This window comes from Tubulanus polymorphus, chromosome 9, assembly GCF_964204645.1.
Source record: "Tubulanus polymorphus chromosome 9, tnTubPoly1.2, whole genome shotgun sequence".
NCBI classification, from domain to species: Eukaryota; Metazoa; Nemertea; class Palaeonemertea; order Tubulaniformes; family Tubulanidae; genus Tubulanus; species Tubulanus polymorphus.
The window spans coordinates 791,448-809,659 of NC_134033.1; the positions used below are offsets into that span (position 1 = coordinate 791,448).

Sequence of the window (18,212 nt, forward strand, 5' to 3'; positions counted from 1 at the left end):
AGGTTTTGATTGGTCTCTACCGATTCCCGAATTCTCTTCTGACGCGTTCGTTTTGACCAGAATACGATCTACCAATTCCGGAATTGTATAATTTGTAAACCTGATAGAAGCGGCCGGTAGAGAGTTTGTAATCTGTAAACCTGATAGAAGCGGTCGGTAGAGAGTTTGTAATCTGTAAACCCGATAGAAGCGGCCGGTAGACAGTTTGTAATCTGTAAACCCGATAGAAGCGGCCGGTAGAGAGTTTGTAATCTGTAAACCTGATAGAAGCGCCCAGTAGAGAGTTTGTAATCTGTAAACCTGATAGAAGCGGCCCCGGTAGAGAGTTTGTAATCTGTAAACCTGATAGAAGCGGCCCCGGTAAAGAGTCTGTAGATCCGAAATGGTAACATTCAATCAAAACCTGCCTTGAATTTCTTGCTCCACTCCAGATACCAGGTTTTCGAGTATGAAAATGCATATTCATTAGGCAATCTTGTCGGAATAACGCTGAATCACATTTGTTTCATACTGATGTGAATTGGTTAGGATTTAATGCATTCGTCATTGAATAGTTCTGCCCCCCTAACAGATGGGGTCGGATTTGAAATTAAAACCGAATAATCCCATACCGTGCTGATATTATAAGTTTTCGATGTGATAGCGGCTTAGATCATCCCCCCCCCCCCGGCACTATTCTGTTAGTACCTGGAATATGAGATGGTCCCTAATTACGACAACCTGATATAAAATGAAACCAATAAATTGCAATCTTTTCAAATTAAACAGAGTTTCTTTCATTGTTGCTGTAGTTTGTTTTGGTGAAAGAAGAACAATCATTGTTTTATATACCGTTTTGTTTTGGCACCGAAAACAATGTATCGCGCTTTAGTGATATCCGAGTTCATCCATTTCATAAAAATAGTGTCGCTAGAATATTTCAACAAACATTCGAGGAGCAGATCCGGAATAGATGCCTGAAGAGGGGATAATGTAACTCCCGAAAACGTTCGCTGTAATAAATATATATTCATTCATTAGAAAATGAGATTTGCACTGTTTTTGCTTCTATGGATCTTGAACCGTAGAACTAACTGGTTCCAGAACCGGTGAGCTGGGTTCTGGTGAACGTAAGCTCCGGGTCGAGGGTCGTGTGTGATCGTGATGCGTGTGAGCAAATATATCGTCTGAGGATCTTATCGCGATTATTCGATTCCATATCAATAAAACGCGATGTCCAGTGTGGAATCAGTTCGCGTGGTGTATTTGTTTATCGTGTTTAACGGAATCCAGCGGTCGCGGTAAAGTGCGCACCTGTTTGCTCACCACTGCTTCTCTCGGTTGGACACTCTACACACACACACGTGTAGAAAGGTCCAGACGATATGAAACTGATCACGTCTCAACTCCGGCCGCTGCTGCTGCTGTCTATAATCGGACTGTTACTGACTCCTATTGCGCTAGGTAAGTCCAACATCAGAGATTCGATTAGATAAAAACCATAAAACCATATCTTAACAAAATGCATTTTCTTGAAATACAATTCTTTTAATTTGTTAAATATCAGAAAGTTCTCGTGTAGGCGTCTCGATTTGGACCCGGTTCCACTTTAAAGTTAAAATGATACTAATAAGGTTGGAATTGAATCCAATTACTGTAGAACTTGGTTCAGTAACTGTGGAACTGGGTCCAATAACAGTGGAACTGGCTCCCGAACTGTGGAATATAAATAAGGTTTTCACGTCGAACCCGAGATGTCAAAACCAATTGACCTAAGGGAACATGAATGAGAATTAACCGATTGTCCTGGTAGCTCCCAAACGTTTCCAATCATAAAGTATCTGTTTCCCGTCAATTTCAGGTGCAAAGAGAAATTTCCAGGAGCCGCGTCGCGCTAAAGTATTGATCCTAGGAGCAGGAGCTGCCGGTATTTCAGCCGCTAAATATCTACACGATCACGGAGTCAAAGACTTCATCATCATTGACGCCGAGAACCGAATCGGTGGCAGAGTGAAAGCTACCGAGTTCGGTGATAAAATAGTCGAACTCGGAGCTAATTGGGTTCACGGTACTGACGGCAACCCGCTGTGGGATCTGGCTAGAAAATACAAAATGGCCGGCGTCGTTTCGAATTATGACAGTTACGTCACGCGTGACGTCGACGGAAATGACGTCACAACCGCTTCGGACGCGGCGTTCCGGAAGTACGACCGGGCCGATCGGGTTGTCGACCGGATTCGCGAGTTTCGTCTGAAAAACAAGATGGCCGACGTTCCGTTGAGGGCGGCTTTGCGGTTCGGCGGTTGGCCGAAACGAAGGACGCCCGTGGAGAATCTAGTCGAGATGTATAACGTGGATTTCGATAATTCTGTCCCGGCTGAAGAAACGACTGTACTTTATCAACCGACCTTACAGGAGAATTACAAACACGAAGATTATTTCATCACCGATCAGAGAGGATACAGTTACATACTGGAGCGATTGGCAGATGAATTCCTTACAGGCGGCGCCACCAGACGACTCTATCTCAACGAAACGGTCACGCGGGTGATTTATAACCAGCGAGGTGTCAAGGTCAAGACGAAGTCTGGGAAACTTTTCAAAGGTGATTACGCGATCTGTACGTTCAGTATCGGAGTCATGCAAAGCGACGCCGTCAAATTCATACCCAGATTTCCCGAAAAAAAGCAATTGGCTTTAAACAGTTTCTCGATGGGAACTTACACAAAAATATTCATGAAATTTGACGCGTCCGTTCAACGATTCTGGGACGATGAAGAATATATTCTGTACGCTCATCCGACCAGAGGTTACTACCCGATCTGGCAGAATCTGGAAGCTAAAGGTTTCCACCCAGCTGGTACTAACATCCTACTAGTATCGCTGACTGGTGATGAAGCTGATCGAGTATCTCGTCTGCCCGTAGCGACTGTTAAAGCTGAATTAACCGCAGTATTGAGAAGCATGTACGGAGAGCAGGTGCCCGAACCCGTTGAGATCCTGGTACCCGACTGGCATACTAACCCTCTCTATTACGGCTCCTATTCTAACTGGCCTCCGTGGATGTCCGCTGATATGCACGCTCTGATGGGCGCTCCTTTGAATGATAAGTTGTATTTCGCTGGTGAAGGTTATTCGGCCGAATTTTATGGTTATCTTCACGGAGCCATGCAATCCGGAAACCAGACGGCCCAACAGATCATCTCCTCAATGGGACTAGATTATGTGTGAGCCTCAAACTCTGACACAACTTCTCAACAGTTCGGTCTCCGACATTCATCTTTATTCAGTAAATTAAAATACAAATGAAGAGAACAAAAAGTTGTTTCCATTAGTGAATTCTGAATACAACGAGCACGAGTTGAGTAGTTTATAAGTGTGACTAGTTTGTCTGATGCACGAGCATCGTGTACAGTAAGCTCGTGCATCGAATAAACTAGTCACATTTATAATGTATCGTGCGCGGTGTATCTTTCCTACACCCCCCGGTTAACGCCAGGCTCCTCTACGAATTTTCTCGCGTCCTGAATTCCAGCATTTGTCGAGGGAAGTTTTTTGCAAGCAGGGATTCGAACTCGCCAGTTGCGGATGCGAATTCCTTTCGGTAGAGTATCCGCATCTTGTTTGTAGTGCGCATGCTCAATCTATGCTTCGATTCAACCTAAGGCAGCGTGGTTTAGAAATGATTTACCGACGAAACAAAAATTGATAGTCGAAGAATTAATTTTGAAGGCGGCTTTCTTGCGAAAGTCAAGCAAGAGGCAAAAGGCTGAGCTAAAGCAAGCACCCATATTGAGCACACGACGGGTTCTTCTGAGATAACGTCACCGGGTGGGAGGTTGTCCCGGGGAAATCCTCGTCGTGGCTGGGTTCTTCTGAGATAACCTCACCGGATAGGAGGTTGTCCTGGGGAAATCCTCGTCGTGGCTGGGTTCTTCTGACATTACGTCACCGGATAGGAGGTTGTCCCGGGGAAATCCTCGTTGTGGCGGGGTTCTTCTGAGATTACGTCACCGGGTGGGAGGTTGTCCCGGGGAAATCCTCGTCGTGGCTGGGTTCTTCTGAGATAACCTCACCGGATAGGAGGTTGTCCCGGGGAAATCCTCGTCGTGACGGGTTCTTCTGAGATTACGTCACCGGATAGGAGGTTGTCCCGGGGAAATCCTCGTAATGTCCTCGTTATCACAGTTCTTAGACATCTAGAACTAGCCAAAATCATAATGTTGATATCAAATTATTTCTTAAGTTTGTTTGCAAATTTGATATGAGAGATTTATTGACGGTCAATATCGGTGCAAACAAGCCGGAACAATCTGGTTCGCGCTGGACCGCTGCTCCCAGTTTCGAGTCGTTAAATGATTTTGATATTCATTAATTAAGCTTTCGTGGAACCCTTATTCTCGTACCGCCAGCCAGCCTGCTGCAGGCTAGGGTTAACCTGACGTTCCGGAACGTGTAACAGGTGCGCGGCGATTACATAAAATGGCATGATTAATGATGGTGCGAAATGAATAGGAAGAACTTTCTCAAGTCAAGCTGTACCGCAGTAGCAGGTGTTGAGAACCGCAATGTCTTATTCGGGAACTCTGGACGCAAAAGAGACCACGCGAAATGGACCGGAACACGTATCTACCGCTGCCACCGCTGCTGCTGCTGTTGCTGCTGCTGCTAGTCGGGCTGCTATCGACTCCTGTTGCACAAGGTACGTCCACCTCCAAACACAAATACGAACAATTTCTTTAGAAAATAATCTATTTTTTCGTTTGGAAAATTAGTTTTTGATTTGTTGTGATAATGATCGCTCAGGCGTGTTTACAAAAGAACTGGAGCAAACTTTTCAGTTCGCGGTTTAAACTTCACCCTAAAGTTAAAGAATGAACTGATAACAAATTTTATTAGAATCTAATAGACGGACAGGCTGCTGCGGAGAAATGAGGTATCATTCCTATATAAAGCCTTAACTAATTTCAACACACTTGAAGTGGAATTGTATCTGTAGAATTGGGTTCAAGTTTTTCACGTCGATGAAAGTTTACTTGGCCTCTGAGGTCTTCATGTTGTGTCCTTGCTTGTCCGCGACATTCGACACATTAAGAACAGACAATCTGGGAATTAACAAACTTGCAGGATCTGTCTGTCGGAGAATAAGCTGTCGTAACATGAGAACACATGACGACAATAAGACCTCTGCTGTAGACAACATGAACTAATACGATAAAAACCCACTTTCTACAGATTAAAATAATTTAAAAAACAAGAATTTATTTATTCGAACAATCTTTTTCCGCTTTTAATTGCAGGTGCAATCGCACAGCGTCGCGCTAAAGTATTGATCCTAGGAGCAGGAGCAGCCGGTATTTCAGCCGCTAAATATCTACACGATCACGGAGTCAAAGACTTCATCATCATTGACGCCGAGAACCGAATCGGCGGCAGAGTGAAAGCTACCGAGTTCGGTGATAAAATAGTCGAACTCGGAGCTAATTGGGTTCACGGCACTGACGGCAACCCGCTGTGGGATCTGGCTAAAAAATACAAAATGGCCGGCGTCATTGCGAATTATGACGCTTACGTCACGCGTGACGTCAACGGAAATGACGTCACAAGTGCTTTGGACGCGGCGTACCGGAAGTACGATCGGGCCGATCGAGTTGTCGACCGGATTCGCGAGTTTCGTCTGAAAAACAAGATGGCCGACGTTCCGTTGAGGGCGGCTTTGCGGTTCGGCGGTTGGCCGAAGCGAAGGTCACCCGTGGAGAATCTAGCCGAAATTTTTGATGTTGATTTCGATACCGCTGTCCCGGCTGAAGAAACGAGTGTTCTGTATCAAGAGACTTTACAAGAGAATTACAAACACGAAGATTTCTTCATCACCGATCAGAGAGGATACAGTTATATACTGGAGAGACTAGCTGACGAATTCCTTACAGGCGGCGCCTCCAGACGGCTCTATCTCAACGAAATAGTCACACGGGTTAAATATAATGGCCGAGGTGTCAAGGTCAAGACGAAGTCTGGGAAACTTTTTAGAGGTGATTACGCGATCTGTACGTTCAGTATCGGAGTCATGCAAAGCGACGCCGTCAAATTCATACCCAGATTTCCAGAAAATAAGCAATTGGCTTTAAACAGTTTCTCGATGGGAACTTACACAAAAATATTCATGAAATTTGATGCGTCCGTGCAACGATTCTGGGACGATGAAGAATATATTCTGTACGCTCATCCGAACAGAGGTTACTACCCGATCTGGCAGAATCTGGAAGCTAAAGGTCTCCATTCAGCTGGTACTAACATCCTGCTAGTTACTGTAATCGGTGATGAAGCTGATCGAGTATCTCGTCTGCCCGTAGCGACTGTTAAAGCTGAATTAACCGCAGTATTAAGAAGCATGTACGGAGAACAGGTGCCCGAACCCGTTGAGATCCTGGTACCCGACTGGCATAGTAACCCTTTCTATTACGGCTCCTATTCTAACTGGCCCCCGTGGATGTCCGCTGATATGCACGCTCTGATGGGCGCTCCTTTGAATGATAAGTTGTATTTCGCGGGTGAAGGTTATTCGGCCGAGTTTTATGGTTATCTTCACGGAGCCATGCAATCCGGAAACCAGACGGCCCAACAGATCATCTCCGCAATGGGAGACTAGATTATGTGTGAGCCTCAAACTTTGACACAACTTCTCAACAGTTCGGTCTCCATTCATCTTAATTCAGTAAATTAAAAGACAAATGAAAAAAAAAGTTATTCGTTATTCACTCGTGAATTCAGTCGTCCAGTCAGCTTGTAATCCATGAAGCCAGTCAGCTGGTAATCCAGTAAGCCAGTCACCTAGTCGTCCAGTCAGCTGGTAATCCAGTCAGCCAGTCAGTCACACAGTCGGCCAGTCTCTAACCGTAGTTGCTCATGCTATCACCGCGTTCAAGCATCACCCACCATCATCTCCAGCATGACCACCATCATTTTTGAACTATTTTAGAGAATAAAATGATATTTGCTTGAAATTCTTCCTTTGGCATGTGAGCCTATCGCTTTACCGGATGCTAATACATTCCGCAGACAAAAGAGTTCTATCAAAAATGGTTTAAAATTCGTTTTAAAAAGATGATCCCCTTCGAAAAACCTTAAACGATAGTAGAATTATTCATATACAATGGAATCGTATTAGATAATCAACGAAATTCGGCTAAGAAAAATATCTGTATTGCTCGCATGCCACAGTAAGATCGCGAGGCTGAGTTAAATATTTACCGTACAGTGCTGCCCCTATGAATAACGATTGCGGAATTTCTGCGAACTAAAATAGCGCATATTTACCGCCGGAATTTAAATGTCCTTATTACGTACAATACGGACCAGTGTGTCGTCTAATTCTGATTAAATATGATACTATGAATACGTTCTGAATTTTGTATGATATTTCCTTATTTTTTAGGTAACATATTTAATTGTTTTTAGCTAAAATTCACTTACTTATCAATTAATATAGTATTTGTATACTGAATAAATTATTCATTTTCATTTTTTAATGATAATTTATAATCAGAATTGACAAAATGTCCATATTTTTTCTTCGATAAAGTCTATTTGCGCGCAAATAAACAGGGAACATACAAACACCTGTCGCTCTCTCCCAGACCATACTAGAAATACCTCGATTCAAATTAACTCTTTTAAGGCTCATTCTTTTATAGAAAAATTGTTTGGTTCGAACGTTTCAGAGCAGTTTTCAGAGTTTGAGAATTTTCCTCGGAATCCGGCCCGCAAGTCGGTAATTAGTTCGTCCACTACTGCCGTTCGAAGACTCTGGCAAGCGAGTATTATGTTAGTTCACGTTTTCCACGCTATCGTTATACATAGCGGCAGCACTGGACGGTCGAGATTGGGTTGATCGCGCAAATTTTACTGTGGAGCGGGCTCAATTCAATCGCTAAATCTTTATTTACAGTTCGAACTCAATTGATAAAGACGTTAAAGCCACGATGATTTTAAATGTACGAATTTTGATATTGGGTCAAAAGACAAGAATTCATGATATTTCATATCCTCACTCAGGGACGCACAGGGGGACCTCACCCCAGTTGACTTCGGCGCAAGACACGTCGTCACGACACTGAGCAGGTGAGTGAGGGACCTACTACATTTATTCTGAATCAGTCAGTCTTTGTTACATTACGGGTTCCGGGTTGTTCGGGTAACGACGGCTAGGTGCTAGGCTAACAGGGACCTCACTCGGTGTCAAAAACCACTTTCTAGCCTACACGGGCCGCACTACCCTAGCCGCTTGCATTCACATGGTGCAGGTGATAGTTTCACAAATGTTGTTGATGAACTGTTCGTACAATTCCTGTTACTCCCTCGTCCCTCTTTTCCAACACATCTTGTTCAGCAGGTTAAGACCAACTGACTCAGTTAGTTACACCAGCTTTCTCCCACGCCACAGGCTGGGCTCTTGTGTAAAACGAGAATCTGTTAATCCAGTGCCGTGCTGAAAACTGCTGAAAACTTTGCCTCAGCCTTTACTTTGTCAGAGTAATTGTACTGTTTTGCTTCGCTTTTCACCCATCCTCCCCCAACCTCATCACCCCATCCTCCCTCAACCTCTCACCCCATCCTCCCTCAACCTCTCACATCATCCTCCCTCAACCTCTCACCCCATCCTCCCCCAACCTCTCACCCCATCCTCCCTCAACCTCACCCCCAACCTCCCCAACCTCTCATCCCATCCTCCCCCAACCTCTCACATCATCCTCCCTCAACCTCTCACCCCATCCTCCCTCAACCGCACCCCAACCTCTCATCCCATCCTCCCCCAACCTCTCACATCATCCTCCCTCAACCTCTCACCCCATCCTCCCTCAACCTCTCACCCCATCCTCCCGCAACCTCTCATCCCATCCTCCCTCAACCGGACCCCAACCTCTGACCTCAACCTCCCCCAACCTCTCAACCCAATGTCCCCAACCTCATCACCCCCTCCTCCCCCAACCTCATCACCCCATTGTCCCCAACCTCATCACCCCCTCCTCCCCAACCTCTCACCCCATTGTCCCCAACCTCATCACCCCCTCCTCCCTCAACCTCTCACCCCATCCTCCCTCAACCTCTCACCCCATCCTCCCTCAACCTCTCACCCAATCCTCCCTCAACCTCTCACCACATCCTCCCACAACCTCATCACCCCATCCTCCCCCAACCTCTCAGTCAGTCTTCCTGTTAATGTGATTTCAATTTTATATTTCAGGGTTTCCTCTGTCGGGCTGTGGCGTAAACTTCATCACAAATACTGGACGTGGTGGACTTCAACTGAAATTTATCACAGTTTTACTTCTTCAGTCAACTTCTTCCGGACTACTAATGAACTAACTGGACTACTAGTCAACTAAGCGGACTATTAGTGAACTAACTGGACTATTTGTGAACTTACCAGACTATATGTGAACTAACTGGACTATTTAGTCAACTAACAGGACTATAAGTGGATTGATACTCATAAAAAAACAGGCAGTGGTGGACTCCAGGAGGTGTGGAACTCTGTATGTGGATTTGTGGAACTCGGTGGACTACCATTACTGCTAGACAAGGGCTAGTGAGTGTGTGAGTAGAATTTCTTATAAGTTTCCAAAACAATTATGAGAAAGCAGTTTATCTGTAAACACTGTTTACTGCATTTCATAAGAATTGTCAATGTGGTTATTTGAAGCAGCCTGTAATTGTGTTGCAGGAATTATAATTCAGGGTTTTAGTAAGAGCATCAATTTCTACCTTAAAAATTAATTGAATATTTGACATCATTGAATAAAATTCTTTTTTGGACCGAATTTCCCAGGCAAATTTCATCAAAATTTGTGACGAAATTAAGGGGGTCAAAACACGAAATCCTGAATATCTCATTTTAGTTGCCTCGGATCCAAAATCTAACCTCATATTTGTAATCAGCACCCCAAAAAACATGTCTGCACTAAGTTTCATTAAAATTGGGCCAAAAAAAAATTTTGACTTTGTACCCCATTTTTGGGGTGCATATTTTGCCTCGGATCCGGAAAATTCGTTCAGATTTGCGATCAGCACCCCTTAATACACGTCTGAACGGAATTTCATCAAAATCGGAGACAAAAAATATTTGACCCCTGACACTCATTTTGGGAGTAGCCTACCTTAGATTGCCATTTCTCTGATACACCGGTAACTAGACTTAACTCTAACTGTGTATAACTGATTGGTGGCATCAAATCTATTAAGTTTCTTTTATATCTTTTAGGATGTTTGTCATCATTAGGATGGAATTATTGACTTTTTGAGTTTGATGATCAGGATCAGAGGAACTGGATAAATATGTGTGGGCAGTGTTAGAACTCACCGGGAGGATAAACAAACAAACGAACAAATATTGGGAGAACTTGACTTCAAATTTACTCTTAAGCATTATTCTTTAATAGTTTCCGAGCATTATTTCTGGTTACAGTGTTAGTGGTAGTTGAATGCACTATTTTAGAGAATAAAGTTTAATTTGCTTGAAGTTCTTCCTTTGGCATGTGAGCCTACCGCTTTACCGGATGCTAATACATTCCGCAGACAAAAGAGTTCTATCAAAAATGGTTTAAAATTCGTTTTAAAAAGATGATCCCCTTCAAAAAACCTTAAACGATAGTAGAATTATTCATATACAATGGAATCGTATTAGATAATCAACGAAATTCGGCTAAGAAAAATATCTGTATTGCTCGCATGCCACAGTAAGATCGCGAGGCTGAGTTAAATATTTACCGTACAGTGCTGCCCCTATGAATAACGATAGCGGAATTTCTGCGAACTAAAATAGCGCATATTTACCGCCGGAATTTAAATGTCCTTATTACGTACAATACGGACCAGTGTGTCGTCTAATTCTGATTAAATATGATACTATGAATACGTTCTGAATTTTGTATGATATTTCCTTATTTTTTAGGTAACATATTTAATTCTTTTTAGCTAAAATTCACTTACTTATCAATTAATATAGTATTTGTACACTGAATAAATTATTCATTTTCATTTTTTAATGATAATTTATCATCAGAATTGACAAAATGTCCATATTTTTTCTTCGATAAAGTCTATTTGCGCGCAAATAAACAGGGAACATACAGACACCTATCGCTCTCTCCCAGACCATACTAGAAATATCCCGATTCAAATTAACTCTTTTAAGGCTCATTCTTTTATAGAAAAATTGTTTGGTTCGAACGTTTCAGAGCAGTTTTCAGAGTTTGAGAATTTTCCTCGGAATCCGGCCCGCAAATCGGTAATTAGTTCGTCCACTCCTGCCGTTCGAAGACTCTGGCAAGCGAGTATTATGTTAGTTCACATTTTCCACGCTATCGTTATACATAGTGGCAGCACTAGACGGTCGAGATTGAATTGATCGCGCTATTTTACTGTGGAGCGGGCTCAATTCAATCGCTAATTCTTTATTTACAGTGAAATATTCCTTCAATTGATAAAGACTTTAAAGCCGCGATGATTCTAAATGTACGAATTTTGATATTGGTAAAAAAGATAAGAATTCATTCATGATGTTTCATTTTCATGTCCTCAGGTACACACACTTTAGGGGGACCTCACTCACTCCAGACCCACTGACTTCGCAGACACTTCCTTCGACAGTGAGTGACCAGTGAGACCGGGACCTACTCAAATTTAGTCTGAATCAGTCAGTCGTTGTTACTACTGGTTCCGGGTTGTTTAGGGAACGACAGCTAGGTACTAGACTAACAGGGACCTCACTCGGTGTCAAAAACCACTTTCTAGCCTACACGGGCCGCACTACCCTAGCCGCTTGCATTGCACATGGTGCAGGCGATAGTTTCACCTTTAACTTCCTCCGGCACCACATCTTGTTCAGCAGGTTAAGACCAGCTGACTCAGTTAGTTACACCAGCTTTCTCCCACTGCCACAGGCTGGGCTCTTGTGTAAAATGAGAATCTGTTAATCCAGTGCCGTGCTGAAAACTGCTGAAAACTTTTGCTTAAGCCTTTACTTTGTCAGAGTAATTGTACTGTTTTGCTTCCCTTATCACCCATCCTCCCGCAACCTCTCATCCCATCCTCCCTCAACCTCACCCCATCCTCCCCAACCTTTCATCCCATCCTCCCTCAACCTCATCACCCCATCCTCCCGCAACCTCTCATCCCATCCTCCCTCAACCTGTCACCCCATCCTCCCTCAACCTCTCACCCCATCCTCCCTCAACCTCACCCCAACCTCCCCAACCTTTCATCCCATCCTCCCTCAACCTCATCACCCCATCCTCCCGCAACCTCTCATCCCATCCTCCCTCAACCTCTCACCCCATCCTCCCCCAACCTCTCACCCCATCCTCCCTCAACCTTTCACCCCATCCTCCCTCAACCTCTCACCCCATCCTCCCCAACCTCATCACCCCATCCTCCCTCAACCTCTCACCCCATCCTCCCTCAACCTCTCACCCCATCCTCCCCCAACCTCATCACCCCATCCTCCCTCAACATCTCACCCCATCCTCCCTCAACCTCTCACCCCATCCTCCCTCAACCTCTCATCCCATCCTCCCCCAACCTCTCACATCATCCTCCCTCAACCTCTCACCCCATCCTCCCTCAACCTCACCCCAACCTCCCCCAACCTCTCATCCCATCCTCCCCAACCTCTCACATCATCCTCCCTCAACCTCTCACCCCATCCTCCCTCAACCTCTCACCCCATCCTCCCGCAACCTCTCATCCCATCCTCCCTCAACCGGACCCCAACCTCTGACCTCAACCTCCCCCAACCTCTCACCCCATTGTCCCCAACCTATTCACCCCCTCCTCCCCAAACCTCATCACCCCATTGTCCCCAACCTCATCACCCCCTCCTCCCCAACCTCTCACCCCATTGTCCCCAACCTCATCACCCCCTCCTCCCCCACCTCTCACCCCATCCTCCCTCAACCTCTCACCCCCATCCTCCCACAACCTCATCACCCCATCCTCCCACAACCTCTCAGTCAGTCTTCCTGTTAATGTGATTTCAATTTTGTATTTCAGGGTTTCCTCTGTCGGGCTGTCGTGTAAACTTCATCACAAATACTGGACGTGGTGGACTTCAACTGAAATTTATCACAGTTTTACTTCTTCAGTCAACTTCTTCCGGACTACTAATGAACTAACTGGACTACTAGTCAACTAAGCGGACTATTAGTGAACTAACTGGACTATTTGTGAACTTACCAGACTATATGTGAACTAACTGGACTATTTAGTCAACTAACCGGACTATAAGTGGATTGATACTCATAAAAAAACAGGCAGTGGTGGACTCCAGGAGGTGTGGAACTCTGTATGTGGATTTGTGGAACTCGGCGGACTACCATTACTGCTAGACAAGGGCTAGTGAGTGTGGGAGTAGAATTTCTTATAAGTTTCCAAAACAATTATGAGAAAGCAGTTTATCTGTAAACATTGTTTACTGCATTTCATAAGAATTGTCAATGTGGTTATTTGAAGCAGCCTGTAATTGTGTTGCAGGAATTATAATTCAGGGTTTTTAGAAAGAGCATCAATTTCTACCTTAAAGATAAATTGAATATTTGACATAATTGAATAAAAATCTTTTTTGGACCGAATTTCGCGGGCGAATCATCAAAATTTGTGACGAAATTGAGGGGGTAAAAACACGAAATCCTGAATATCTCATTTCAGGAACCTCGGATCCAAAATCTAACCTCATATTTGTAATCAGCACCCCAAAAAACATGTCTGCACTAAATTTCATTAAAATTGGGCCCAAAAAAAAATTTTGACTTTGTACCCCATTTTTGGGGTGCATATTTTGGGCATTAAAACCCTTATTTGCTCATGAAGATGAATTCCGATTCAAAATCTGATTGCATATCCGGAATCTATACCTCAGAATACATATTCCTACCAAATTTTGAAGGAATCGGAGAAAAAAAATTTTTCGCTGAAAAAAAACTCCTGGACTAACACCTTAGATTTTGATTGGTGGCATCAAATCTATTAAGTTTCTTTTATATCTTTTAGGATGTTTGTCATCATTAGGATGGAATTATTGACTTTTTGAGTTTGATGATCAGGATCAGATGAACTGGATAAATATGTGTGGGCAGTGTTAGAACTCACCGGGAGGATAAACAAACAAACGAACAAATATTGGGAGAACTTGACTTCAAATTTACTCTTAAGCATTATTCTTTAATAGTTTCCGAGCATTATTTCTGGTTACAGTGTTAGTGGTAGTTGAATGCACTATTTTAGAGAATAAAGTTTAATTTGCTTGAAGTTCTTCCTTTGGCATGTGAGCCTACCGCTTTACCGGATGCTAATACATTCCGCAGACAAAAGAGTTCTATCAAAAATGGTTTAAAATTCGTTTTAAAAAGATGATCCCCTTCGAAAAACCTTAAACGATAGTAGAATTATTCATATACAATGGAATCGTATTAGATAATCAACGAAATTCGGCTAAGAAAAATATCTGTATTGCTCGCATGCCACAGTAAGATCGCGAGGCTGAGTTAAATATTTACCGTACAGTGCTGCCCCTATGAATAACGATAGCGGAATTTCTGCGAACTAAAATAGCGCATATTTACCGCCGGAATTTAAATGTCCTTATTACGTACAATACGGACCAGTGTGTCGTCTAATTCTGATTAAATATGATACTATGAATACGTTCTGAATTTTGTATGATATTTCCTTATTTTTAGGTAACATATTTAATTCTTTTTAGCTAAAATTCACTTACTTATCAATTAATATAGTATTTGTATACTGAATAAATTATTCATTTTCATTTTTAATGATAATTTATCATCAGAATTGACAAAATGTCCATATTTTTTCTTCGATAAAGTCTATTTGCGCGCAAATAAACAGGGAACATACAAACACCTATCGCTCTCTCCCAGACCATACTAGAAATACCCCGATTCAAATTAACTCTTTTAAGGCTCATTCTTTTATAGAAAAATTGTTTGGTTCGAACGTTTCAGAGCAGTTTTCAGAGTTTGAGAATTTTCCTCGGAATCCGGCCCGCAAGTCGGTAATTAGTTCGTCCACTACTGCCGTTCGAAGACTCTGGCAAGCGAGTATTATGTTAGTTCACGTTTTCCACGCTATCGTTATACATAGCGGCAGCACTAGACGGTCGAGATTGGGTTGATCGCGCAAATTTTACTGTGGAGCGGGCTCAATTCAATCGCTAATTCTTTATTTACAGTGAACTATTCCTTCAATTGATAAAGACTTTAAAGCCGCGATGATTCTAAATGTACGAATTTTGATATTGGTAAAAAAGATAAGAATTCATTCATGATATTTTATTTTCATGTCCTCGGGTACACACACTTTAGGGGGACCTCACTCACTCCAGACCCAGTGACTTCGCAGACACTTCGACAGTCAGTGACTAGTGTCTGTAGTGAGGCCGGGACCTACTCAAATTTAGTCTGAATCAGTCAGTCGTTGTTACTACGGGTTCCGGGTTGTTTAGGGAACGACAGCTAGGTACTAGACTAACAGGGACCTCACTCGGTGTCAATAACCACTTTCTAGCCTACACGGGCCGCACTACCCTAGCCGCTTGCATTGCACATGGTGCAGGCGATAGTTTCACCTTCAACTTCCTCCGGCACCACATCTTGTTCAGCAGGTTAAGACCAGCTGACTCGACCAGTTAGTTACACCAGCTTTCTCCCACTGCCACAGGCTGGGCTCTTGTGTAAAACGAGAATCTGTTAATCCAGTGTCGTGCTGAAAACTGCTGAAAACTTTTGCCTCAGCCTTTACTTTGTCAGAGTAATTGTACTGTTTTGCTTCCCTTTTCACCCATCCTCCCTCAACCTCATCACCCATCCTCCCTCAACCTCTCACCTCATCCTGCCTCAACCTCACCCCAACCTCTCACTTCATCCTCCCTCAACCTCTCACCCCTTCCTCCCACAACCTCATCACCCCATCCTCCCCAACCTCTCAGTCAGTCTTCCTGTTAATGTAATTTCAATTTTATATTTCAGGATTCCTCTGTCGGGCTGTGGTGTAAATTTCATCACAAATACTGGACGTGGTGGACTTCAACTGAAATTCATCACAGTTTTACTTCTTCAGTCAACTTCTTCCGGACTACTAGTCAACTAACCGGACTACTAGTCAACTAACCGGACCACTAGTCAACTAACCGGACTACTAGTCAACTAACCGGACTATAAGTGAACTAACTGGACTATACGTGAACTTACCAGACTATTAGTCAACTAACCGGACTACTAGTCAACTAACCGGACCACTAGTCAACTAACCGGACCACTAGTCAACTAACCGGACTACTAGTCAACTAACCGGACTATTAGTGAACTAACTGGACTATACGTGAACTTACCGGACTATTAGTGAACTAACTGGACTATTTAGTCAACTAACGGGACTAAAGTGGATTGATACTCATAAAAAACAGGCAGTGGTGGACTGCAGGAGGTGTGGAACTCTGTATGTGGATTTGTGGAACTCGGTGGACTACCATTACTGCTAGACAAGGGCTAGTGAGTGTGTGAGTAGAATTTCTTATAAGTTTCCAAAACAATTATGAGAAAGCAGTTTATCTGTAAACACTGTTTACTGCATTTCATAAGAATTGTCAATGTGGTTATTTGAAGCAGCCTGTAATTGTGTTGCAGGAATTATAATTCAGGGTTTTAGTAAGAGCATCAATTTCTACCTTAAAAATTAATTGAATATTTGACATCATTGAATAAAATTCTTTTTTGGACCGAATTTCCCAGGCAAATTTCATCAAAATTTGTGACGAAATTAAGGGGGTCAAAACACGAAATCCTGAATATCTCATTTTAGTTGCCTCGGATCCAAAATCTAACCTCATATTTGTAATCAGCACCCCAAAAAACATGTCTGCACTAAGTTTCATTAAAATTGGGCCAAAAAAAAATTTTGACTTTGTACCCCATTTTTGGGGTGCATATTTTGGACATTAAAACCCTTATTTGCCCATGAAGATGAATTCCGATTCAAAATCTGATTGCGGATCCGGAATCTACACCTCAGAATACATATTCCTACCAATTTTAGAAGGAATCAGAGAAAAAAAATTTTTCGCCGAAAAAAAACTCCTGGACTAACACCTTAGATTTTTGCCATTTTTGGCCAAAAAACCGAATCTCTTCGATTTGCTTGAAATTTTAGTCCTTTATATTCTCAGGGGTGCTGATTCCAAATCTGTAATCAGATTTTGAATATCCCGAAAACTCTGGGGTCCAAGGCCTTTTGAAAATTTAGGGGTCCCCCCAAAAATTCGAATTTCTCATTTTCTGGGCCTCGGATCCGGAAAATTCGTTCAGATTTGCGATCAGCACCCCTTAATACATGTCTGAACGGAATTTCATCAAAATCGGAGACAAAAAATATTTGACCCCTGACACTCATTTTGGGAGTAGCCTACCTTAGATTGCCATTTCTCTGATACACCGGTAACTAGACTTAACTCTAACTGTGTATAACTGATTGGTGGCATCAAATCTATTAAGTTTCTTTTATATCTTTTAGGATGTTTGTCATCATTAGGATGGAATTATTGACTTTTTGAGTTTGATTATCAGGATCAGATGAACTGGATAAATATGTGTGGGCAGTGTTAGAACTCACCGGGAGGATAAACAAACAAACGAACAAATATTGGGAAGACTTGACTTCAAATTTACTCTTAAACATTATTCTTTAATAGTTTCCGAGCATTATTTCTGGTTACAGTGTTAGTGGTAGTTGAATGCACTATTTTAGAGAATAAAATTTAATTTGCTTGAAGTTCTTCCTTTGGCATGTGAGCCTACCGCTTTACCGGATGCTAATACATTCCGCAGACAAAAGAGTTCTATCAAAAATGGTTTAAAATTCGTTTTAAAAAGATGATCCCCTTCAAAAAACCTTAAACGATAGTAGAATTATTCATATACAATGGAATCGTATTAGATAATCAACGAAATTCGGCTAAGAAAAATATCTGTATTGCTCGCATGCCACAGTAAGATCGCGAGGCTGAGTTAAATATTTACCGTACAGTGCTGCCCCTATGAATAACGATAGCGGAATTTCTGCGAACTAAAATAGCGCATATTTACCGCCGGAATTTAAATGTCCTTATTACGTACAATACGGACCAGTGTGTCGTCTAATTCTGATTAAATATGATACTATGA

At 42.7% G+C, this 18,212-nt stretch overlaps 2 protein-coding genes and 1 long non-coding RNA gene across 3 annotated transcripts; all 3 read left to right on the forward strand.

Annotated features, from left to right (window-relative positions):
• The first annotated feature begins 1,314 nt into the window (after window positions 1-1,314).
• On the forward strand, window positions 1,315-3,210 carry LOC141911181 (uncharacterized). The gene is made up of 2 exons (XM_074802159.1): window positions 1,315-1,443; window positions 1,841-3,210. The coding sequence occupies exons 1-2, from the start codon at window positions 1,365-1,367 to the stop codon at window positions 3,208-3,210; spliced, it is 1,449 nt and encodes a 482-aa protein (XP_074658260.1). The 5' UTR covers window positions 1,315-1,364.
• A 1,380-nt stretch (window positions 3,211-4,590) lies between these two features.
• LOC141911182 (uncharacterized) lies at window positions 4,591-6,628 on the forward strand. The gene is made up of 2 exons (XM_074802160.1): window positions 4,591-4,681; window positions 5,280-6,628. The coding sequence occupies exons 1-2, from the start codon at window positions 4,591-4,593 to the stop codon at window positions 6,626-6,628; spliced, it is 1,440 nt and encodes a 479-aa protein (XP_074658261.1).
• An 8,567-nt stretch (window positions 6,629-15,195) lies between these two features.
• Window positions 15,196-17,741, forward strand: LOC141911324 (uncharacterized). The gene is made up of 3 exons (XR_012620011.1): window positions 15,196-15,277; window positions 16,023-16,552; window positions 17,563-17,741. It is a non-coding gene; the product is annotated as an uncharacterized LOC141911324 (long non-coding RNA).
• The last annotated feature ends 471 nt before the right edge of the window (window positions 17,742-18,212 follow it).